At 35.6% G+C, this 24,208-nt stretch overlaps 1 protein-coding gene across 2 annotated transcripts in view; it reads left to right on the top strand.

Moving 5' to 3' along the window:
• Positions 1-371: 371 nt before the first annotated feature.
• ADGRL4 (adhesion G protein-coupled receptor L4) overlaps positions 372-24,208 on the top strand; it is a 110,691-nt gene continuing 86,854 nt past the window's right edge. Inside the window, exons 1-2 of one of the 2 annotated variants that reach the window (XM_081817025.1) lie at positions 372-580; positions 1,938-2,087. In XM_081817025.1, the coding sequence (XP_081673151.1) occupies positions 559-580; positions 1,938-2,087 (172 nt within the window). In that variant the 5' untranslated portion in view covers positions 372-558. The remainder of the gene's footprint in view (positions 581-1,937; positions 2,088-24,208) is intronic. The other variant, XM_031027186.2, reaches the window with a different exon arrangement.

Below are 24,208 nucleotides of genomic sequence, written 5' to 3'. Positions count from 1 at the left end.
AACCCTCAGCCCCCCACAAGGTGAGGACTCCATACTGGCAATGAATGTCCCATTTTTGGGAGCCGGGGCTCAGCCTACCTGTGGGCCCTGGGATTTTTATGGAAACGTATTAGTAAATAAAAGAACGCTGTGTCCTGGAATTTAGGCTCCAGGAAGTACCCCTAAGACTTCTGCAATTGTGGATGCTCTCTCCGGCGGGACAGTCCATGGGCCTCTGCCTGGTTGTGGCTACGCAGCCCAAGGCTGGAGGGCAGCACCCCCGGACGCTGCTGCCTGGGGGCAAAGTGATGCTTCAAAGGGTCAGCCAGAGTGCTGGGGTGGCCCCGAGGCAGGGGACGAGGTCAGAGGGGCGTGGAGGAACCGGGCGGCGGACGTGACCGGCACACTCAGGACTTGACCCTCACGCTGACACAAAAGAGGCCGGAAAGTGTCCGGAGGAAGCGGCGCGTCACGGGGGCCGGAGCCGGGACCCTGGCGCGGCGGCCCAGCTGCGTCCCGGCTACACCGCCCGCACCGCCAGCCGCACTCCCTCCACCGCCAGCTCCGCGGCCGCCGCCAATGAGACTCCTCCCGCTCCTAGGTGAGTGCGCGGCGGGCGCGGGCGCGGAGGGGCCGCTCGCCTGCAGGGCATGGGATTGCTCCGAGGTGGAACTCGCCTGCCCAGGGCAGGAGGCCAGGTTTCTGAGAACTGACGCAGGACTTCTCAGGATGTTTTTCTCCTTGGCCTTTCAACTCTGGAATTCGATATTCAGGGCCCAGGGACTAAGTCACCTTTTTATTCCTGAACACAAAGCCTCCGAAGTCCCCAAAGGCTCAGACTGTGCCCTTTTTTTTTTTCCTGGTCTCCCCTCAAGGAATTTGGGAAAGCCAAACCAGTAACACCTGTGGGCGGTTTCCTGGCATTTTAAGGGGACTGCCGGCCCAGACTTTGGGTTCGTTTAAAACACCATTTTGAGGATGTTGTGCAGAAAGATAAATCACATCTTTGAAGTGGAATTAATTCTGGTTTAGACAGTTTATACAGCCCTATGCGAGGCTGGGATTTGGAATCGAACGTTTAACAATCTCTGGTTACCAGATAAGGACAGTGTATCTCAGATGAGTGTTTTTACAAACAATTAACTTGCATGATTCCTGACAGTCCATCCTCAAGCAGGCTTGTCTTGAGAAGACCCGGGGCAACACTATAAAAAAGGATCGGCCCAGGCTTTTCCTGATCTTTTCCTACAGCCCACAGAATACCACTTCCAACTTTGTTTTCAGTAACTCTGGAACAAAGTCTAGTTCTCTTTTATGCTTCATTTTGTTGGTTGTGTTAGTATGGTGTTGGTTTCCGAAAGATCAATCTTTGACTAATATACTGAGTTTATCTTAAATTCCCCCAATGGGAGAAGATGTAGCATAAATTTTACGATGCGAAAGGCAGAATTTAAAAGGAACATTGGAATACAGAAAAAAAACAATAATTACATTTGTCCTCCTGGATGTTATGATATGTTGCTCTTCATCTTAGAATTATACCGATTTGAATTTGAAAAGACCCAAACAATCAATTCATCTTGACTTCTTCACAGAATCTTTCCCAGAGGAGGCAAATTGCTTTACAATCACGCAGTTCCCTTTAAAAAGATCTCACCTCAGAGTGAAGAGGCCAGTGATCTAGGAATGGTGTTTTCTTTATAGAGCTGGGTTGTTTACTACATTATAGCTTTGTTGAGATTTACTTGATAAACACAGATTGAAGAAAGTGCTAATCTTTTTGCCTACTTGTTCTTGTGCTGTTATTTAGCTAAATACTCCCTTTGGAAATTCTCATAAACCATTTATCTAGATGGAAAGAAAGAAGGGCTTTTGTGTTTATTGCAGTCTGACTCAACAATGTGAAGGGGGAACTTTTTCTTTTTTTTTGAAAAAGTATATTTCTCTGTTTTCCTTAGTGGGTTTTTCCACTTTGCTGAATTCTTCCTACACTCAAAATTGCACCAAGACACCTTGCCTTCCAAATGCAAAATGTGAAATACGGAATGGAGTTGAAGCCTGTTATTGTAACATGGGATTTTCAGGAAATGGTGTCACAATTTGTGAAGGTAAACAATCTTTATTGTTTTCCTCTTTTGGATTTTTTGAAAGAGTAAATTCTGATGTGATTGCTTCTCCCTTGTCCAGAAATTAACTCTTTTACATTCAACTATTTAATTTCATGCTATTGATTTAAAAAAAAAAAAGCTTAATTAACTCAACAGTAAGTTTGAACTTCCCACTTAAAAATTTATACTTGACTATTGATTTTTGAGGAGTCCATGTATATCTTATTTTTGTGTAACTATTAAAGATTGTCCTTGAACTTAAGCTGGAAAATTAAGTTGCAGAGAGCAGAGTCAATACTTTTGGGAACAGAAGAACAGAGAGTTCATGAAGTCCAGGCTAACTGCTATGTGTTGCCTTCAGGTACCTGAAATACCATAGTATTTGACTTCCTAAATTTGAGGACAATATTAACAGATTCAAGGGTTTTGCTTGTATACCCTGCATGACACCCTGGAGAGAGAGAGAGAAAGGGAATTTTGAAAATATATTCTTTTCCGAAAAAGTAGATCTCATTTATAGAACTTAAGGCTACAAACCAGAGCAGTAACATTGGAAAACGTCCTGGCAGGGTTCAGTTCGGCCCACTGATTGGATAAACAGAACCCTATCTGATAATCGCATTTCAGTGATTTCTTATCTGCGGTTTCCACCACCACTCTTCCTCTTCCCTCAAGCTTCACTCTGTCCTTATTCTTTCATTTTTAGTAGACTCTAGTTTTAACTGGGTCAATGGAAAAACATTCTGTGTAGCAGAGAGAGAGGAGGAAAAAAAAAAAGAAAGAAAACAGCTCCAAGTCATATAAATTAGTTTTAAAATATAATTAAATGACAAGTTCAAATTAGAACTGTGTGGTTTTATACTCCTAAATGTATTTAAGATAACATGGACTTTTTCTAATTAAGCCAGGATATTGTACATTGTTAATATTGCATGTGTTTGCTTATAGCGTAAACAAGTTGTATCTCGTGATTCAATTTGATAGGCTCTTAAAAAAGATTAAATATGCAGTACATAGTAAGACCAAACCTCATCATAATTAGTTTAATGTTTAAAAAATGTAGAGCACAGCTACAGTTGCTAATGGTGCATTAGATCAGGCACTTCTGCTTGTACATACAGCCGGGATTTGTAATATACTATTCTACAAGCATTACAAAATTCTTTCTATAAATAATCTTAGATTTTTATTGTGTGTTTAATTGAATGGCATTATGGCAAGTTGATAGTCGAGTGACCTTCAAAGTATTGCATCAAACATATTAGTGTGCTTTTCCGCTAATCATTACAAATTGTACCATAATACTTATAAAATGGTGTTGCCTTTTTGTTATTTAGATACTTTTCAACTGTCATGATTACCGTCATTAACATCAATAATTTTCACAATTTGGACCTTCAGCAGCTAACCAGATTATAATCATCTTTTTAATGATTTTTTTTTTTTAAACGTATCTTCCATTATCCAGTGCACTTGTTTTTTTCCCCTGCTGCCTAAGTCAATAGTCAGCTGAAGGGCAGAAAATACTTTCTGTTGAAAAAAAAAATACTTCAAGATCTTTTGGCCTGTGATTTCTTCTCACACAGAACACAATCTGTAATGGCACTTTTTTTTTTTTCAAGTTCTTTTTAACTTAAACCTCTTATTTAAAGAATGTTATAAATTCACTTGTTTTAATATTCACTATATGAGGTTTATAATGTCCTCTTAAAACTGTTCAAACAGTGGTTTCCACCTTTTTCATCTTTTATTAATTCACTGATAGACTTTTGACATTTTTCTCCATAAGTATATTTAATATGCTTTTTAGAGTTAAAACATTGTGTTCTCAGCTGCTGACTAGTCTAGGTTATATATTGGGTTTGAAGAGTCTTGGCTCTCTTCATCTCTAATGAGATTTCCCACTTTTCCTACCTTTTTCTAAAATTGGTATTAGGTCAGTAATAACCGAACAGCAGTTTTGTTACAGAGGATGCCTACTTCTTAAGGAATAAAAGTTGGTTTATTTTTTATCTCATTACCATCATCTTCCTCATCTCCGTCAAATTTGGCTCCCTCAGAAACCTGCCAGATAAATGCTATGGTAATAACCAGACCTCACTAAATGTACTCTGTTCCAAGAGCTAGTTTTAAACAAGTCATTTAGAATTTGGATAACCTGGTCCCATAGAAACAAGTTTTAATAGTAGTGACTTTATTTCATTATTGTCATCATCATCATCATCACCTTCACATCAGGATAGCTAATACCTACTGTGCACTGAGTCTAAGATATTAATTAGCACAGCTCCTTCATCTATTATTATTCTAAGACATAGAGTCTTAGAAAGCCCAAGTAAATATCACAAGTGATGCAACAAATAAGTGATAGAGCTAAGATTTGAGCCAAAGTCTGTTTCCAGAGTCTGTACTCGACTCAATATGTTTGACCATAAGACCTCTGCCTAGCAGATACTGCTATGTCCCTGGATTAAAGTAATAAATAAGAAATTGGCCTTGCTTTCCAGGATATCTAGGGACAGCTACAGAACGATATTAACAACTTGATGCAGTGTTATAAAATGTATAAATACAGGTAAATTTGAGATGTGTAACCAACTGCAGGGAAACTTTCTAAGCGGAGGTGATATTTAGGCTGAGAATTGAAGAATATATAGGATTGATTAAGATTGACAAAGTGACAAAGTCAGGCAAAATGAATCAGCAATAACAAAGGCCCAGAAGTTGAACGTGTGTGGTGTGTTTGAAGGAGCCCCAAGTATTTCATGCTGGATATGTATCACAGGGTATATTAGCTGGGGGGTCATTGGGAATTGAGTTAGGATGTCAAGATATGGACTGTATTCTCTTAATAAAGAAGCTCCATTGGCAAGTATTACGTAGCTGAGTTACATGACAAATTGTGTGTCTTAGAAAGATGACCCCATTAGGTAGAATAAGAATAAATGAACAAGGGTCAACCTAACCTATAAAAACAATTGTACTTTGTATAATTCATTATAGTTTATGTCACTTCTATCCAAGATATCTTAATTTTCTTAATAATCTTTTGAAATAAAAAGTATGGATGCTGTCTTTTATTTACAAACACCATTTTGACTGGTTATAACTAGCTCTGTTGAGCTCCCCCTTATAGCTTTTTGCATGTGAGAGAAGCAGGACTATGAAAGTTTAAGTGAGTTTCCCAGTCTCCCAAGGCTAAGGTGACAAAGCTAGGACTCAAACCCTCAGGATCTCAACCTTCTCTAGAATACCAAAAATGTCACTATATTACTAACCACCTGACATAATTAGTGTACTACAGGTTTTTAAACCAAATTGGTAAAACAGTATCATTTTAACAGGAATGTATTTATTATTTTCAACAACTTTATTGAGGTGTTAACAGGAATTTATTTACACACTTATCTTTATGCTGACAATGAGGGTATTTTAAGACAGAAGACAGAGCAGTGTTTGTGTAGAAATTTGGGGGTACATTTAAAGGTTTCTGAAATTGTTGATGAGATTTTCCTAAAATTTAGGTTATTTTAGTCTTTTTTTTTTTAAGATTTTATTTATTTATTTGAGAGAGAGACTGAGATAGAGAGAGCATGAGAGGGGGGAGGGTCAGAGGGAGAAGCAGGCTCCTCGCTGAGCAGGGAGCCCGATGCGGGACTCGATCCCGGGACTCCAGGATCATGACCTGAGCCGAAGGCAGTCGCTTAACCAACTGAGCCACCCAGGCGCCCTATTTTAGTCTTTTAAACATATATTATTGCGGCTATACCTTATGCTTCTCAGCACAGTGTTGGTTACTCTCTGGGGCACAGTTATAAATCTAGAGAGTGAGACGTCCCAAGTCCCCTGGGTAATTAGGAAAGTTTTACAAAAGGGAAGGGAGGTTGAAAGAATTGAAAGAATCTTTATGTACATATGAAACATAATATTGCTTGAGTTGAAATAAACTGAGCTGGGAGAGGTGAGAAGCGAGAACAAGGGGAAGGGTGCAGTACAGTGTGGCTGTGAGAGTGGGGGGAAGACACAGACTATCTCTCTCTACTCTCATACAAGCTCATTAAGTGGTGCTGTGTTTTGGGAAGTTTCATGGAGTCAGAATGGGCAGGAGAAAAACAGTTGCCCCAGGCGAGGCTAGGGAAGACCAGAAAAGCTGTAATTGACAGCTTGTATGCATGTATAAAAATCTTTCATGGTTTGGGACATGCCTAATATGAACAACATCATAAGCACTTTATAAGAAATAATGAAGTTTCAGTGCCTGCACTCAGGGAGACATACTCTGCACTTAAAAAACAGTTTTTCATCATTATCTAATAACCATATATATGCCTGTAAAATTTGACTGGAAGAATATCATAATAAACTAGAGAGCATTGTGACACTGGTAAATGCAGAGAGAACAATGTCTCAATAGCTATCTAAGAGTTACAAAGAAGAAATAGTCTATGGGTTCAGAATATGGGAGAAATACTGATTAAAATAATCCACTAGCATGATTCTGCCCAGGCTACAAGATAAGCACTGAGGACATGCGATTTTTTTCCATAACAGTTTGTTTTTTAGTAAGAAAGAGGATGCTCATCAAAATGGGCACACCAAGAGTCATCAGAACAAATGCAAAGCATACAAAATGTGTGTGTGTGTGTGTGTGTACATCGTGTATCATCAGTTAACACAGTTAGATATACTATCTAAACTATGTCCTACAAAAAATAACTGCAGTTTTAAATATTTAACAAAATGACAATGTGGTAATTTCCATAATAGAAATGGGATCAGCAAAACTTAAATGATACACATCATTTTTTCCTTCTCCTTTTAAAAATAGAATAATAGCTTAAGGGAAGTTTTTTTTTTGTTTTTTTTAATAAAGATTTTATTTATTTATTTGACAGAGAGAGACACAGTGAGAGAGGAAACACAAGCAGGGGGAGTGGGAGAGGGAGAAGCAGGCTTCCCGAGGAGCAGGGAGCCCGATGCGGGGCTCGATCCCAGGACCCTGGGATCATGACCTGAGCCGAAGGCAGACGCTTAACGACTGAGCCACCCAGGTACCCCAAGGGAAGTTTTTATAATGGTTTCTTCTTTTATTTTTCTCTTCCTATATGTTGAAGGAATTTGTCATCTTATGGAATGAATATTTTTGAGGAAATCCCACCTAATTATTATGGTAGAGTTTGTTCTCTCTGCTGTGTAGCCCCTCTTGTCAACAGACGAAAGAGGTCATACCTCTAGTACAAGGAAAAGGATTTCTGGAATTGGCAAAGGTATTTTATTTATTTGGAGGAAGTTCATGGAAATCATGCATCCTGGAATGTAAGCCTTGGGTTAATTTAGACTGTCATTTCTTAGACTGGTTACATTTTCCATTCAGTACAAGAAATCCCAAGGAAATATGTACCCCACTTTAAACAAATCTGATACATGATTATCTAGAAGCACATCAGAGTTCATACTTTTTCAAGTTTGTATCAGTATTCATTTACCTAAGAAGATATTTGGAGTATGCAAAAATGCATTTGTTTTACAAAAAAAATTTGCTTCCTCAAGAATTTTTATTAGCATATCACATATGAAGGAAGATGAAACTGTAATGTTATTTACCTTTCTTCCATCTAGCACCTGCAGATGTTCAAATATTCTTTATTTTTTTTGTTTTTTTTTAAGATTTTATTTATTTATTTGACAGAGAGAGACACAGAGAGAGAGGGAACACAAGCAGGGGGAGTGGGAGAGGGAGAAGCAGGCTTCCCACTGAGCAGGGGGACCCAGGGCTCGGACTCGATCCCAGGACGCTGGGATCATGACCTGAGCCGAAGGCAGATGCTTAATGACTGAGTCACCCAGGCGTCCCTCAGATATTCTTTAAATATTACTTAAAAATCAGGAGCCACTTCCTTCTGAGGATTGCAATAAGAAGGAGAGAAAGAGGGAGTGGGAGGGAAATGAAAGAAGGCACAAATAAAAGAAAATGCTGGTCCCACTTGCTACTTGTGTCATTTGAGTTTTGCTGATCAGCTGCATGGGTTTTTGTTGTTGTTTTAAGATTTTATTTATTCACAGAGAAAGAGAGAAAGAAAACATGCCTGCAAGCAGGGGTTGGTGGGGTGGACAGAGGGAGAGAGAGAATCTCAAGACGACTCCCCCCCTCCCTGCTCAGTGCAGAGCCAGACGCACAGGGCTTGATCTCACAATCCTGAGATCAGGACAGCAGCGCAACCAAGAGTCCGATGCTCAATCTACTGAGCCACCCAGGCACTTCAATCAGCTGCACAGTTTTATAACTAAACACTTACCTGATCTGACTTGACAATGTCATTTTTGCAGACTGTTTCAGAAATCATTTTTTTAAATCCTCCTGTTTCATGTTTATTGTACATGATAATTATGAGAATTAATGAGATAACAAAGTAAGAAATAATTTGAGATCTTAAAGGAAGGCTTAATATGAACATATGATTTTGGGTTTCCCCAAGTAATCTGTAACGAATATCATGAAAAGTTTTCTTCATGTAAAAGTCTCACTTATTTTTAATCATTTTTAAATCAGTATTATCTAGGTGGATTCATTGCATATTTAGAATCAGAGAAGTAGTATCAGCATAGAGAATTAAAAATAAACACATCGCTTTTGAGTTCTAATTTCAACAATCAAAAAGAGTTGTTCAAAATTTTGTGTTAAATCAATTCTAAATAAGACTTACCATCGGATTTCACATTATTAGAGTGCTGATTTTTTTCTAAATGAAGACTACCATTTTTGGTTTTGACTTCAGGCTAAAACATCAGTTCATAAAGTGTATGTGTATATATATATGTATATATGTATGGTTTTGTATATATATATGTATATATACACACACATATATGCCATATAATGTGTGCTGATGATAAGCCAGCAATAAAAAATGGGTATTGTTTTTCTAGAATTAGTTTTCATCTTGTATGCAAAGTGAACATGGCAGCTATACCATCTTATACTTTCTGTTCAGCCATATCTTTAGGAGTTGCTAGGAAATTAAAATTAAATGGAAATTGTGCTCTAAATGTGGAATTTTCATACATTTTAATCCTCTGTTGCTTTTCAAGAAAAATACTGGTAGAAATAAAAGCAAAGGGATAATAAAGCTCCTTCAATACCACAAAATCAGTCACTGAGTCCCAATTTTTCCGCTGTGTTTATTCTACCTCTGATCTTTTGTCAATATTTTAAGATTGCAAACTTTATGTTGCAAAATTGAGGATATTTCCTTTGTTCTGGGATAGCCCCATTTTCACAGGACTTCATACTCCTGCTTATTTCAGAAGCAAATTATCCAGTCTCCTGCTTACCACTTTTCCATTATTTCTCTTCTTCCTTATTTAGTCTTCTTTCATGCTTAAATAAATAATTTTCATGTTTACAGTTTACTCACAAAGAAAAGTAATAATATTGATGTTGATTTTAGTGCTTTTCGTGAGCTACACACTCTAAGCACTTTACATGAATTTATAAATTTAATCCTCATAACAACTCTCTGAAATAAGGGTTAGCTAGTGTTACCCTCAATTTATAGATTAAATAATTTTCCAGTGAAAACGCATTCAAACTATTGCTTTATATAATTCTCAAACTACTCTGTGAAGTAAGTCTGCAGATAAGGAAACTGAATCTCACTGAGACAAAAATGAATCATTTCGGTTGTAGCCCCCCACCTGGAATCTGCTTTTTTCCTACTACCTTATCAAAGCAATTGATTAAAAAGAAAAAAGTATGAGGTGTGTATGCTTAAAATACCTTAGGAGTAAGTGCAGGGAAGTTAAAACAATTTATAAGTTTCAATATCTTGATGAAACTCATAGATCATCCACAGTTGTTGAACTTCTGTTCACCCACCTCCTTAAAGCCCAGCGTGCTGACAATAAAACCAGTGACCCAGGGGCAAGGGAGTTGGGCACGAGAACTCCATAAATTAAGAGTGAACTTCTCAAAGCCGAAGCCAGTGCTACAAAAGCAGGTAGTCCAGTGTACCAGAGAAGGCTTTCCATGAAATGGCTGCTTTTCCGTGTGGTGATATCCTAGTCCCTTCCCAGAAAAGGAGTGGCAATCTAGGTGACTGGTTTAGACATTATTTCCTGAAGGTTGCGCTGACTGGGCTCTTTATTCCCCACTGGTGTTTAATCCCAAATAAAGCCAAGAAAAATATTCCCAAAGGAAACTGGCAACTGCCTGGAAGGAATGCGTGAGAGTAAAAATTGATGTTAGCTTTCTGCCTACTCCCCATCTGTGCTACCTGGAGGAACGCTTGAACATTGTTCTCTTCCCTCCCCCGCCCATACAGGGAATTCCGAGCTCTCTTGCACTAAAGAGATAGTAATGGCTGGCAGGCGGAACCTCGGCCAAGCTACCTGTGATAATCAACATTGTTCTTTAATTAAAAACATGAGGGTCATGCAAGGATAAGCAGTCATTGGAGAAAAGCCCATAATACAAACACAAAGATGAATAAATAGAACAATTGGCCTGGAAAATGATACTTTTAGGAAGAAAAAAAAAAAAGTTGAAGGGAAAAGTCTAGCTTGTATCTTCAAAGTGATTCTGGAAAAGTTTGCATTCAAACAAACAAAACAACCAAAATAGGCTTCTGTGTACAAAAGAACTATCATACCACAAAATACTTTCTTCTTCGATATATCTTAAAACCTCTTTTCTGCTCAATTCCTCGAACCTTTTTTCTCCTCTTGTTCTTCTCATTTTGTAGCAAGAGGCATCAAGACAATAAGCTGGTAAGGTTGTCAGTAATGCAAACCAATGCTTACAAATCACCAGAAGATTGAGACTGAAGTCTCCATGCCTGGGTTTCCTCTCCCCCCAGGATGATCACACGTGGAACAGGGAAGTTAAAAATATGAAATTTATTAACACATCAGGACTCCTTCACCAAGATATTCTGAGCTGATCGGCTGAGCACTGTCACCCTTTTTATAATGCAATTTCACCCTTTTGTCATCTTTTCCTTTATCTGTGCCAAGACCTCTCCCAAATTCTTTCCATGCTTTATCTCAAAAGTGAAACAAGGTAGCTAATGTGTTTTCCAATCCTAATTGCGTGATTTATCTATGGTTTTCACATTATAATGTCATTAATATGGAGCCCATAACAGTCTCCCCATGTTGTCTGTTTTCCCAAGTGATTTTCTGAATTCACTGGCTAAAACAGAAGTTCCTGCCAGGCACACCTAATGTATTTTTCTCCTCCAATAAAATATAGTTACCATTTGATCAATATTATTCCCAAATTGAGTTGATAATATACAGTAGAAGGGCTGAAAAATAATATCCAACGACTTGCAGAACTAAAAAGCTCAGATGAAAAATATGAGAACAAACTAAGAAACAGGACTAGACACGGAGAACCTGATATCCGTTTAATAGAAGTCTTACTGAAGAAAGGATCAGACAAGATTTAGCAGAGGAAATAATAAAAGATCTGACAATTTCCCAGAGCTTAAGAAAGACATGAATCTTCAATTAAAAGAGCTCTCTAATTCCCTCCTATCTTCTACTAAAGATGTTTGTGCCTTCACTTCTCAGCTTATGCTCGAGGAATACCTATTGATTGATCCCCTGCTATAAAAGGGAAATATAGTTTACTTCATAACCTGTCACTTTTATTTATATATTCAGTTGTTTATTACCTTTACGCCCTTAAATAATAATGGGATATACTGACTGCCTTACTATCAGGCTGCTCTGTTCCTGGAGCCTAGGGTGAAATCCTATTCAAATCATAGGGACAGAGTGAGAGAAAGGACATTGGGTGGCTGTTGTTATCAGGAGAGTGAATGATGCCTAAAAACATTGATGCCCACTGCTGGAAACATTTTTGTCAATCCTTTGAGCCTCATTTCTACATTCATCTACTTTCATTTAACTTCTGCTTCATTTAATTCCTTTTCTGAGACTAAGGAAGGGAGGGGGAGTGTATTTTAGAAATCCTGTGATATTAATTATCATCTTAAAAATAATTTCCAAACCAAAGTCTTATTTTTCAAGTTCTCATTATTAGATCCATCCCTTATATCCTTATATTCCAGTAGCTAAGACCCAGCCCTATAAATTGGGGCCTTCCTAGTATGCCATGCCCTGGTAACTAGATTCTCTGATATAAATTCTTATATTGCTGTGCCAGGGTCTCCCAACTTGTTATAAATATTCTAGTCCTGTTCAACTGGGATTCTCATGATAAGTCCCAAAGCGCATCTGAGCCTGTTTCTCTGTGAAATGAGCAGATTTCACTAGGAGCACTATTAATATCTCTTCTGGTTTTAAACCGGAAGACATGTGAGACATGTATTTGAATTGTAGTTAATTTTCAGTTCAGTCAATTTGGGGGTAAATAGCCTGGATTTGGGGCTTTATTTGAAACCTGAAAGTGAAACAGGTATAGATTTTGGTCTCTTGCCTCTAAACTCAACACACTTTTCATTGTACCACTCTGCTTCTTTTTTAACTCTGATCTCTGGGACTGGCATGACCAATGCAAACAACGCTTTCGTCTACTCCTTCTGCTCCCTTCCCTCCTACTCATGGCCATGACACATCCTGATACTCTTTCCAGCTGAGCCAGGATGGGACCTCAAAGTTCTTCTCTAGGCAGATGCTACAAATGAACAGAGGTTGGCGCACAGATGAAACTTATTTTCCATATTTTCTCTGGTGGCTTCCACCCTTGGAAGGAATTCTGGACCAATCTTCCATGAGCCCCCCTTTATTACAGTGCTGAAAAGTAAGCTATTAAATATAATGTAATCAGCAAGATCAGTACTGTATCAGAGTCATTTGAACCATTAAAAACGAACAAGAAGGCTACAAAATCTTGATTTGTATATTTGCTTTCCTATTGGAGAGGTTTAGTTACTGTTATATGCTATTGAGAGTAAACCCCTTTGAATAAGATGGTGTACACATCCATTTTGTGGGGAAGAGGTTGTGATTCATGTGCTTTTATGATCACCATTTAACTAACATCTGGAACAAAATGCTACAAATGGAACTTATCCTTGTGTTGCAGTTCCAAAAGAACATTGATGATTGTGTGTTTATGAATATGTGATGAGCCAGGGATGGTGAGAATGGAAGTGACCAGAGGGCCAGTCCTCTCAGCTGGAAACCTGGAGCCAAATGTCTCCCTTCTGAGGGTTACCTGTATTTACAGGCATCAATATGGCTTTGTGTCAGGCTCAGTTAATGGGACAGGATAATCAACGATGGGTGCGCTCAGGGGAGAAATTGGGCACTTCCCATGTTGGAAATATGAGCTGAGACTCATTGTGTAAGAGACACAGTCCATGTTGCTCTCTTTGCAAGGTTTCCTCATTTCTATCTATTAAGAATAATTGCTTATTTTTTCATGTTCTGTTTATAATTTCATTTTATTTTTGCATTAATACATAACATTGGAGTAAGTTTGGATGGGGCCTACCTGCTTTTCAGCAGTCCCTGGGGGAATCCCAACAATATTGGCTGTTTGGGGATAGTGACTAATTCTTAGTCTTGATTGTATCCTTGGAAACTACCCAAATTCCTTGGATCCAATCTATAAAATATTATGGATTGTTTTTCAGTGACTATTCTGACAGGTTGGTGCACTGTTTTTGTTGTTCCTTGCCTGTGCTGAATATATTAAGATATCACAGATGATATTTCTACCGGCACAAATCAGCACTCAGATTTGGCTGAATTTTATACATTGTAAAAGGCCAATATAGCAAGATTACCCTGGGTATGATCCCATCACCAATTTCGCTATAAATATTTTCCTATAAATAATGAGACTCCATTATAGCCAGATGGAAAATTTGCACAGATGATCAGTGAGCATCATAAACTTCATACACTTTTTTCCATACTATCTTTGTTGAGTGATCATCTATCACTCAAAGACTGAATACTCATTAACTTATTTACTGCTCTTTTAAGCATTTTCATGAATTAGGAAGTAGCATGTGTTAAGGCAGAGTCAGTTGCAATATTGGCACTAATCCTTTGTGATGGTCCCCTAGTTTTAGGCCCCCTGGTCTTCATCTTTAGAGTCCCAGGAGTTATGTTGACTATGGTATTTCCTTTTGCATCTTATGTATCAAAAATGCCTTTTTCAAAAAAATCTTAGGAAGTGGCACTTTAAAAATGTTATTTTTACTTTTAATCATATTAGTACTTTGATAATTCTTTCTTTAATTGCAAAAAGACATTTTAGTCTATGTGTTATTAAAAACACCTGTCTCAAATTTATTGCTCCTTCTAATGAAGTGACCTTTTTAAATACAACTTTACATAATATTGTATTAATTTTAGCTAAATATTTAAGATGAGGTTTTACCTTTTCTGCATTAAGATGTACAAAGTGAAGGACTATTGTTTCATTTTGTTTTTTATCAAGCTCTAAATTTGATTAAAATAGAATAAATGATCACATAAAATGGGAAGAAATAAAATGCTCTTACTTTCTATAACTTTAAATCATTTCATTAGAATTTTGATACTTCTAAAATATAAATATTATGAAGAAAATATTGTCTCCATCTATAAAAATGTTTTAATAAAAAAAAATTTACTTTAACCCTTCCCAATAGTTACTCACTTTCTTGCTCTAGGAAAGATTCTTTTTTTTTTTTTTTTCCCTAGGAAAGATTCTTTTCATTCCATTTAGCAGTGCTGAAATCAACTAAAAAGATTACATGTTTAGGAGGCTGTGGGGAAAATGATTTGAACAACTCTAAATGTATTATCTCAGATAATTTTCTATTTCCTGTCTGCTTGAGATACAATTTCATATCTTGTGTTTTTCAACCATCAAACATCATCTTGGTCCCAAGGATCTGAATTTACAATAGATTTGTATAATTTGTTAGTCAGCTGTAGGAGAGAATACCACTGTGGAATGTATACAGCATTTATATAAATGTCTCAGACATTTGCAATGTTAAAAAACATAGAACACAGCATATTTATCTGGCATGAAAATTGTAATTTTCTGAATATTAAGATATTAAAGCAAGGCTATTGAAGTATTTCAGTTCCTTTAACTAGTTTGGTCCATTGCCACTGAATATAGATAAAAGGTACTAACACTTAAATTACTATAGTTTCATGTGTAGTTGTGAGGAAGGTGAGAATGAGGATATTAGGAGAAAAAAAAGATTCAGTTTAAGAAATTGGAATATAGAGAAAGAACTTCAACACCCAAATGTAACAGATGATGGTATTTTATATTCAAGTCAAAGAGTTTTCATTAAAAATGTGATTATCTTGAGTGTCATTGGTCAGACAAGCTCAATTCCTAGCTCAGGTCCCTTTATGTGGATTAACTGCGGAGTACTGCTGTTTTCTATATTAACATGATTTTCCCCACAATTTTATGTTTAGATCATTTGTTTCTATTACCAAGAAGTCTTGTTAGTATACGGTTTTGGAGATTCTCTTTATAATTGTTTAAAAGTTCCCAAATAAGTTACTGGAAGATAGAATGTCAGAACTGTTCAAACCTAGTACTTACTTTAAGAAGGAAATTAACACTTTGGTCCTTTATTTGCCATGGAAAGAGATAATGACTTCTCTAGGAAGATTAGAATCTAAGCAAACATTGTAGGCTATATATAGCATACAAAGCCTTGTGCCATTTGTGAAAATGCTATCAGGGAGAAAACCCAATGACTGAGTTTCTGTACTGTATTTTTTAGGTACACAGATTTAATTTAGAGATTATGGTTTGAAAATAAAATTTACTGTATGAGTGTTTTTGGCTGATAAGAAATTGATTTTGTGACCTTGCTACACATTAATTGAAGTATCTGGCCATGTGTCTTGACTAGATTTAAGAAACCACACATACGAGGAACCAAATTATTCCTTCACATTGAACTGGCAAATTAATCACTTTGTTACCCATATAAGGAAGAAACTACTTTTTTTCTAGTGTGGTGTCTGAATAATCTCCCCGTATTGCATAACAAGTGGGTTTTATGTAACTGACATTATATTTAGTTGGTTTACTATATTGAAGGTGGAGCGCTTTAAGTTATTTAAGAGTGATATTTATAAATTAAATACAGTAATTTATATTTCCTAATATTTTAAAGGCTATATTTACAAAATCAAAAATAAGAAAGCATGTGCACAGGAGCCCATTAAAACATAAATATAGGTTGTTATTGATATTATTCACAAATTTTAGAATGTAGTTTTTAAGAAGTTAAAATAGAATGGAGGTAGTTACATTGTCAGTGTCTTTTATGTGTCTTAAATAACAGCTTACTTAACAAGTATTGACTCAGGGTGTGCTCACACAGGAAAAAATGGATTGCAGGCAAGAGTTAAAACAGATTGTGCAATATGGTAAATCTTCCCAAAAGAATACCCAAATACATTATCTCCATGAGATTCTTTAAACTGAACTAAGCAGATCACTTATCTACACAGAATTATCCAGCCAAGGGGACATCTCTACTTTATTTCTCTTTGGTGGATTTAACATAAGAACCAAAATTTGGGTCATGTTTATTCAGTACCTCCATGCTGTTGGCCCTCTGCTAAACAAGAATACATCCTAAGTCTTAAATAATTTACTATTCAAAATATAATTAAGTTGTGTTTAACATTTAGAACTTGAGGGAAGAAATGTGCTGATCTTTGTGCATTTTTGAGAATTAAAGTTAACGTATACAGACAATGAAATCAGTTTTGATGAGATTAGACAGAGGCAGAGGTGGTTCTAATGCTTGTTTGATAGTTTTGTATTTATGGCAATTTTTTGATATTTTGAAATAAAAGAATTGTACATCCTTTGTGTCAGAAAGGTTCTTATGCCTCATTTCCTGGTGCCATATGGAGGATAAGTTCTGAAGATAATACCTGGACCTGTATAAACACAGAAACCTATTGAGAACAACAACAACAAAAAAAACTACAACAAATCTCTGCTGTATATGCAATGCAGGAAGGCAAGCAGATGCTTGATTATAGTGTTATGTTTGTTCAACTAATGTTATGTTCATTGCTGCAGTTTCATAATGGAATACCATGTGGAGAAGAATGGTTTTTTAAATGTGCTTTGGACTTTGAATTTCAGTTTATTAGTAGACAAATATGTCAGAAAATTTTCAGTAGGGGCATTAATTGTTGTTTTAGAGTCAATGATCTCTTTATACTTATCCTTTGAAAAAAATCAGATGTTGCTTTAAGAATAAGTATAGAGTTAATCTGACTTTAAGCAAGGCTTTAGATTATAACCCATAGTACAATTTCATTATTATGATAAGAAAACTTAAGTCTTGCTAATTATTGGTGATACAGTCTTAACAAAAGATTACAGTGATTCATAAATTGTGATCCAAGGACTTATTACTACTAATGCCTTAATATTTGTAGATCGATTCCTCTATTAATGGAAAAGAAATTATCCTTATAACAACACTTGAAATTGAATGGAAGTATGACACATTTAGAGAGTAGAATTTAAAATAAAATTTTGACATATGGTAAGTATTCAAAACTAGGATATCAAGTACAGATAATAAATATAGAAAAGGAATGGCTATAATTTATTTTGAAGTTGGTTTCAGAAGATGAAACATTATAATGGAGACCTACTTACAAAACATGGGCCTCAATTATTTAGATTCAGACACTACTGACGATTTCAACCAAGACTGCTCAAAAGTAGAATTATGGCTTATTATGGGCAGCAGGGCTATGAAAGAAGGGGAGCCCTCTGAGGAAGCCATCGTTGGCTTAAATCCTGGTTCTGTCATTTGCACGCTATCAGATTTGGACCAGTTTCTACATTTTCGCCAAATAAGTAGTTTTATCAATGTCAAAATACTTTTGAGGATTATAGAAGGTGATACAAATACAGCACTTAGTTATGACTTAGTTATAGAAAGACCTCCAAAAGTGATACCTGTGATTAATACAAAGATGTCAGTCACTTTCTGCCAAATTGTTTTTGGTAGGTTCATTCTCTTTCTACTTCCCCAAACTATTCAGGAAACCAGATTAAGATCACCTAGGCGGCTAGGTTCTGTGCTGACATTACACATATAATAACAAAAGGCTCTTCTGCTTTTCTCAGACTCCGTGAACAGCGACACAGACGTGCACTTCAGCACATACCTACAATAAGGGCATATTAGTCCCTACTTGTTAACAGTTTATTAATCCTTAACTTATATCTTAGGCTTGCTTTGTCTTTGTCTGAAGAAAAACATTAAAAAAAAAAACAACACACACACACACCCCAATAAAGGAAATTATTTTTAAATGCTTAGCTTTGGAGGCATAGTAACTAATAACTGATATAAAATATAGAAAGAAACATTTAAAAAGTATGAATTCTCAGTAAAGTTTATTTTGTTTACCATGACTATTTATCATTATTGATTAATAAATATATTAATATCCATCACATTTTTTACTGCTTGAAAACAGTAGGGTTTACATAAAAATGTGAACGAAGCTATTATCAAATTCTATATCTCAAAATTTCTAACTAAAATTAGGTATTTCAAAGTATATGAAGATAGACACAGAAAAATAGATGAAAGGTATTTCTATATATGTAGTTGCTTTTAAATATTATTATGCAATTTTTAAAAAGACTTGCAGGATACTTTGTTATAACCTTATTAGACTAGAGAGGTGTATATATATATATATTATATATATGTGTGTACATATATAATAACATATATAATAAGATCACCAAATATGTAATAAGATCATTAAATATAATAATAAGATTTATTTTTCATTGAATAAGATCATTCTGAGAAAAATACCAGGGAAAGTAATATTGCAGAGTAGAAGGATTGAATATTTGGCACAACTTGGTTTCAAAGGTAGGAATTTGCTGTCTTACCTTTCAATATAATCTCCAAGTAGATTCTTAAATTCTGAGGGAAATCACAGATCCACAGAGGAACCTCACAGGACAGTACTTACCAGGATTTTCAGTGCCTGGGAGAAGTGATGTGTGTTCACTGACAGGAACTTGTTGAAAGGAATGATTGGAATTACTCTATCATGATTCTTCTCTTCCGTGGTTGTCCAAGCATTCATCAGTGTAATATATCTCATCCTGAATAAGGATAGATTTGAATGGAAATATGTCAAGACATCTTTATTCAGTTCTATATTTCTGAATTACAGCTTAACTTATGTCAACCCAAGATGACCAAATATTTATTCATTGCATTTGAACCCTCTGTAAGGAGAAATACAAATTCAATTGATTAAGAATGAAAAGGCATCCTTTTGAAACTTAATCTCAACTAAATTTTTTTTTTAAAATGTCAAAACAGACTTCTTAGCACTTGACCAGTGGTGAAAATTCCCAATAGGCTCTCCTAAGTCTAAATTTACTCCTCTCACTTTTTTTAAACCTGTCATTTAAAAATTATTATCAAGGAGCTGATGATCAATATAACTTTTAAAAAATGTCCTGAAATCGAATATTTAAATCCTTGATATAACATTTGTTTGTTTTCCATTTTATAATTTGGCAAGAAAGTACTAGGTTATATCTTAAATTTCTTCACTTTTAAATTTGTTATTTTTAATTCTAATCATTTTGCAACTTTCATTCTAATTTGTCAACATTCCTGAATTACAGACATCAAAAAAAAATACAGTTGCCATTTATAAAGCTATTTTAAATATGATAAATAGTACCTAACAATAAATCTAAATCTAAAATTCCATTTGATAAGTATACTTTTAATAGAGCAGTAAGACTGAATCAATTGGATGTTCTTTTGTATAATTTACTATTCATTAATTCATGCATTTGTTCACTCAAAATATACAGTTGAGCACCTCTGATTTATTAGACACCTTTTAGGGTTAACTATAAAGCAGTGAGCAAGCATATGTGACCCTCATGAATTCTAGAAGGATAAAGAAACATTAAAAACAAAATTATACAAACGATTACTTAATCATTTGACCTGAGTGATCATGGAAACTCCATAAGGAGACAATGTCTAACTAAGTTGAGGGTTGAGCTGGGAATTAGCTTGATGCAGTATGTGCTTGAGGATGGGAATGAGAGTAGGAATGATCATTACATGCACTTATGAAAGCTGTAATAAATGATAAAAAGATGCAAATGCCAAGAGTAAAAATAAATTACAAGTTAGTAAAGTGCTGGAATTATAGAAGATGTATCTAAAAAGTTGGTCAGTGTCCATATGGAGTAGGGTCCTGATGTTATCCATAGGAAAAGTTGGATTCTATTTTTAGATACTTGCATTTCTGAAGATCACATTACTTTTGACAAAGGAAATGGATTGGAAGCCAGCAAAGTGTGGAATGCAGGCTCATAAGGTAGGGCTATTGTATTGGTTGGGAGACAGAATATTGGCTTTGTCAAGATTAATAACAAAAAAATTGAAAGAAAGCAGGGGGTCATATATACAATGTAGAGATATACAGGTCTTGATGAATTGGATGCTCTCAGTGAAAGAGAGGTGTGAAGGAAATCTCTTAGATTTGTAGTATGAACAGTTGGGTAGATGTTGATGAATTTGATGATAAAAGGAAAAAAATATGGAGAAAAGTGATTAGTTCTGCTTTGGACATGGTATGACTGACATGCTGTTCATCTACCTAAGTGCAGACAATAGTACATATTGGTCTGAAACTTAGAAAAGTCTTAAATAGAAAATTTTTGGAGTCCTTAGCAGAATGTTGGTTTTAATGGAAGCCATGGAAACAAATACGATTACCTATAGAGACCACATAAGAGAGATCATAGAATGAAATTAAAGAGGAAATAAGCATAAGTCCTAAGAGATTCAAATCTTTAATCAGTCAGGAAATAAAAATTGGCATAGTATTTAGAAATATGGCCTTAAAGGTAGAGAGAGCTTGTGTGTTACCCCTTAATGCTAAGGGAATGGGTATTTCAGGAGAGAAGGAGTTCACAGTTTCAAATGCTACTGAGAGGCCCAGTGAAAGTTGAAAAACACCCAGTAACTCTTTTAATATAGAGATCAGTGATGACATTAGCAAGAACCACTTTGGTGAAATTTTGGTGATTGAATCCAATCTAGAATGGGCTGAGCAGTGCCTGAGAAGTAAAGACATTCTTTTAGGTAGTTTGGCTATGAAGGTAAACAGAGAGGCCAATATGGAAATTGACCAAATGTAAAGGTTATTGGAAAGAATTGAGTAGAGAAAAAGTAGAAGATGAAAGAAAAGACTAGAAGAAAGAGTAGCTTCAATTAAGACAAAAATGGATGGAATCTCAAGCTCAGGAAAGGGAGCCCCCCCCCCCGCCCAGGCTAAGTGCAGGGAATTGAGCAGGAGAAGATTCTGCCTTACTTGTAGGCACAGGCAAAGGTTTGGCATGTAGAGCATCCTAACGTTATTTTGAATTCTTCAGTGGTAAGGAGAAAAGAGTGAAAAAATTGGTGGTTGTCTAGGAAAATAGCAGGAGTCTTGCAACATTGAAAAGGATAGCAACAGAGAAATTATCCATATAAAATAACCAAGCGTTATTTGCCAGTGCCTAGGGCAGCATGCCAGATGATAGTTCCAGGGATGCCATGTTTCCTATGTTCTCCCGTAGATAATTATCATCATTTCTGTCTTTTTTTTTTTTAAAGATTTTATTTATTTATTTGACAGAGAGAGACACAGTGAGAGAGGGAATACAAGCAGGGGGAATGGGAGAGGGAGAAGCAGGCTTCCTGCGGAGCAGGGAGCCCAATGTGGGGCTCGATCCCAGGACCCTGGGATCATGACCTGAGCTGAAGGCAGACGCTTAACGACTGAGCCACCCAGGTGCCCCCATCATTTCTGTCTTAATCAGTCTAAGGTACTATAACAAATATCACAGAGTGGATGGATTATAAACAACAAACATTTCTGTCACACAGTTCTAAAGGATGGGAGGTCCAAGGTCAAGGTGCCTGCAAACTAAGTGTCTAATGGGAACACTTCTCTTTGTACCCTCCCAGGGCAGAGAGGGAATACTCTAGCCCCTTCATGCTCTTAAAAGGGCACTAATCCCATTCATTAGGGTTCCACCCTCACAACCTAATTACCTCTCAAAAGCCCCACCTTCACACTGGGGACTAGAGCTTTAACATATGCATTTTGTGGGGACACAAATATTCAATCCAGAGTAGTATCCCTAATCAACACTGCTTGAACATTGCCTTAGAATTGTCTCAGAACAGTGTATTATGCAGTAATTACCAAATAACTGGAACTGGCAGGGAATGAATCCCATTTAGATCGATGAGAGTGAATTTTATTCTATTTTTTTTTTGGATCCTGCATTTATGCTGTAAATTAGAATTTTGCAGACTGAACATCCAATATATGTACATTCTTTAATTATATTTACACTACTATACATTATGAAAGACCCCAAAATGGAATTGTAAAAAGGAAAAGATATAAATAAATGAAGAAATGTTAATATTTTTCCTGTGTATCAATGGATCATTTTATATACATTTTGGGGTGCATTTCCCCCATGGTAATTTGGAAACAGCTGGTACTGATGAGGTCCTCTTTGACAAGTATACCATGGCAGCCTGTCATATGTATACTGTGTGGCTGTCTCAAATCATGCATGCAAAATATAATTATTGTGCTTTCTATTTAGATATTGAGATGTGCAGCTACTTTTAACTAATGTTCTTGGTGGTGAAAAAAAATTCATCTGAAATTGAAAATTTACTATTAAAAATAGCACTGACAACTCCTTCCAAATATAATTTTAAATGATACCATCGTGCCATAATTTATCTAATTTTGTTTCATGACACATGTATTGAGATTAAAGTTCCTTCAAAGCATCTTATTGCTACAGAACACCTCCCTTATGGTCAAATTCATTTTTAGACTCTTAATCCAATCTCTTTGCCAAGATACATTTTTTCCACTCTCGATAATCTTTTGAGGTGTTAACTTAGATTGTTTGCAGTCATGTTGAGTAGGACACCAGCTGCTTTTAGTTATGATGAGTCAACAACTTGGAAAATATTTGAATTTGAGTAGAAACATAGTTTGCATTTGGATCTCAATTTTATTTTATTAGTTACAAAATATTATCTCTCTTTTGAAAGTTTGAATGAGAGGAAAAAATAACGCATACTGCTTTTTAAAAAATTAACATTTTTGTTGTAGATTTCATTGCCAAAAAACAAAGTCAATTAGTCATTATTCTGCTGTATAAAAACTTAAATGTCAATCATATTTTTCATATATTTCTTAAGTTTTGCCATTCATATATTCCACAATCTAAGAAGATGTTCTTATGTGTAATTTTTATCTTTTGTCTTCATTTAGATACGAAATGAGAGATTATGTAATAGCTATCAACAAATCTGAAATTACTATTGGAGGAAGTATATTGTGTTAGTTGTGCAAAACAACTAAAAAGTCAAAATTAAGATACTATTGTTAAATTTATCAAATAAGGAATAAACTGTACTATTTTATTAATATTTGTTTATAAATATTATTTTAGAGTAATATTTTTATTTTTATGTGTGATATATATTCATAATAAAAATTCCAAACCATTTGAAAAGCACAAAAGACAAAGCAAAGCATCACTCAAATCTCCATACCCCAGCTTTTGTGTATTTAATGAACATTATTCTGTGGATATTTTATAGGCACCTGTAAAAGGATATTATAGATAAGAGAAAGAGTTGATAAATTAGATAGATGGATACATAGATATGTAGAGATGATAGATTATTATAACAGTAAGATTATTATTTTACTGAAATCTGCCCACTCTCATTTTACTGGAAGTTAACAGAAGAAAAAGAAATTGAAATGAAACTGAAAGAATTGCTGATTGCAGATTTCTATTTTTAGGCACAAGAGAAAAACTTTAAAGGAACTGTAAAGAAAAAATGTATAAATAGAATCAGAGTGCTGAGATAATTTTTTAACCATTCATTTTAATTTCAGGCAGTACTGATTTGCTCGTTGCTATAAAAGATGAACCGCCATCATGGTAACACTTCTCCCTTCCCTTCCCTTTTTACCTATTTTTTTTTTTTTTGCTTATACTATTTTTACTTTGCCAAAGCTCATACTATTGATATTCTGTT

The sequence above is a fragment of the Leptonychotes weddellii genome, chromosome 4 (genome assembly GCF_054177405.1).
Source record: "Leptonychotes weddellii isolate Sample4059 chromosome 4, ASM5417740v2, whole genome shotgun sequence".
Classification (NCBI taxonomy): Eukaryota; Metazoa; Chordata; class Mammalia; order Carnivora; family Phocidae; genus Leptonychotes; species Leptonychotes weddellii.
This window is presented reverse-complemented; position numbering and strand designations above follow the sequence as displayed.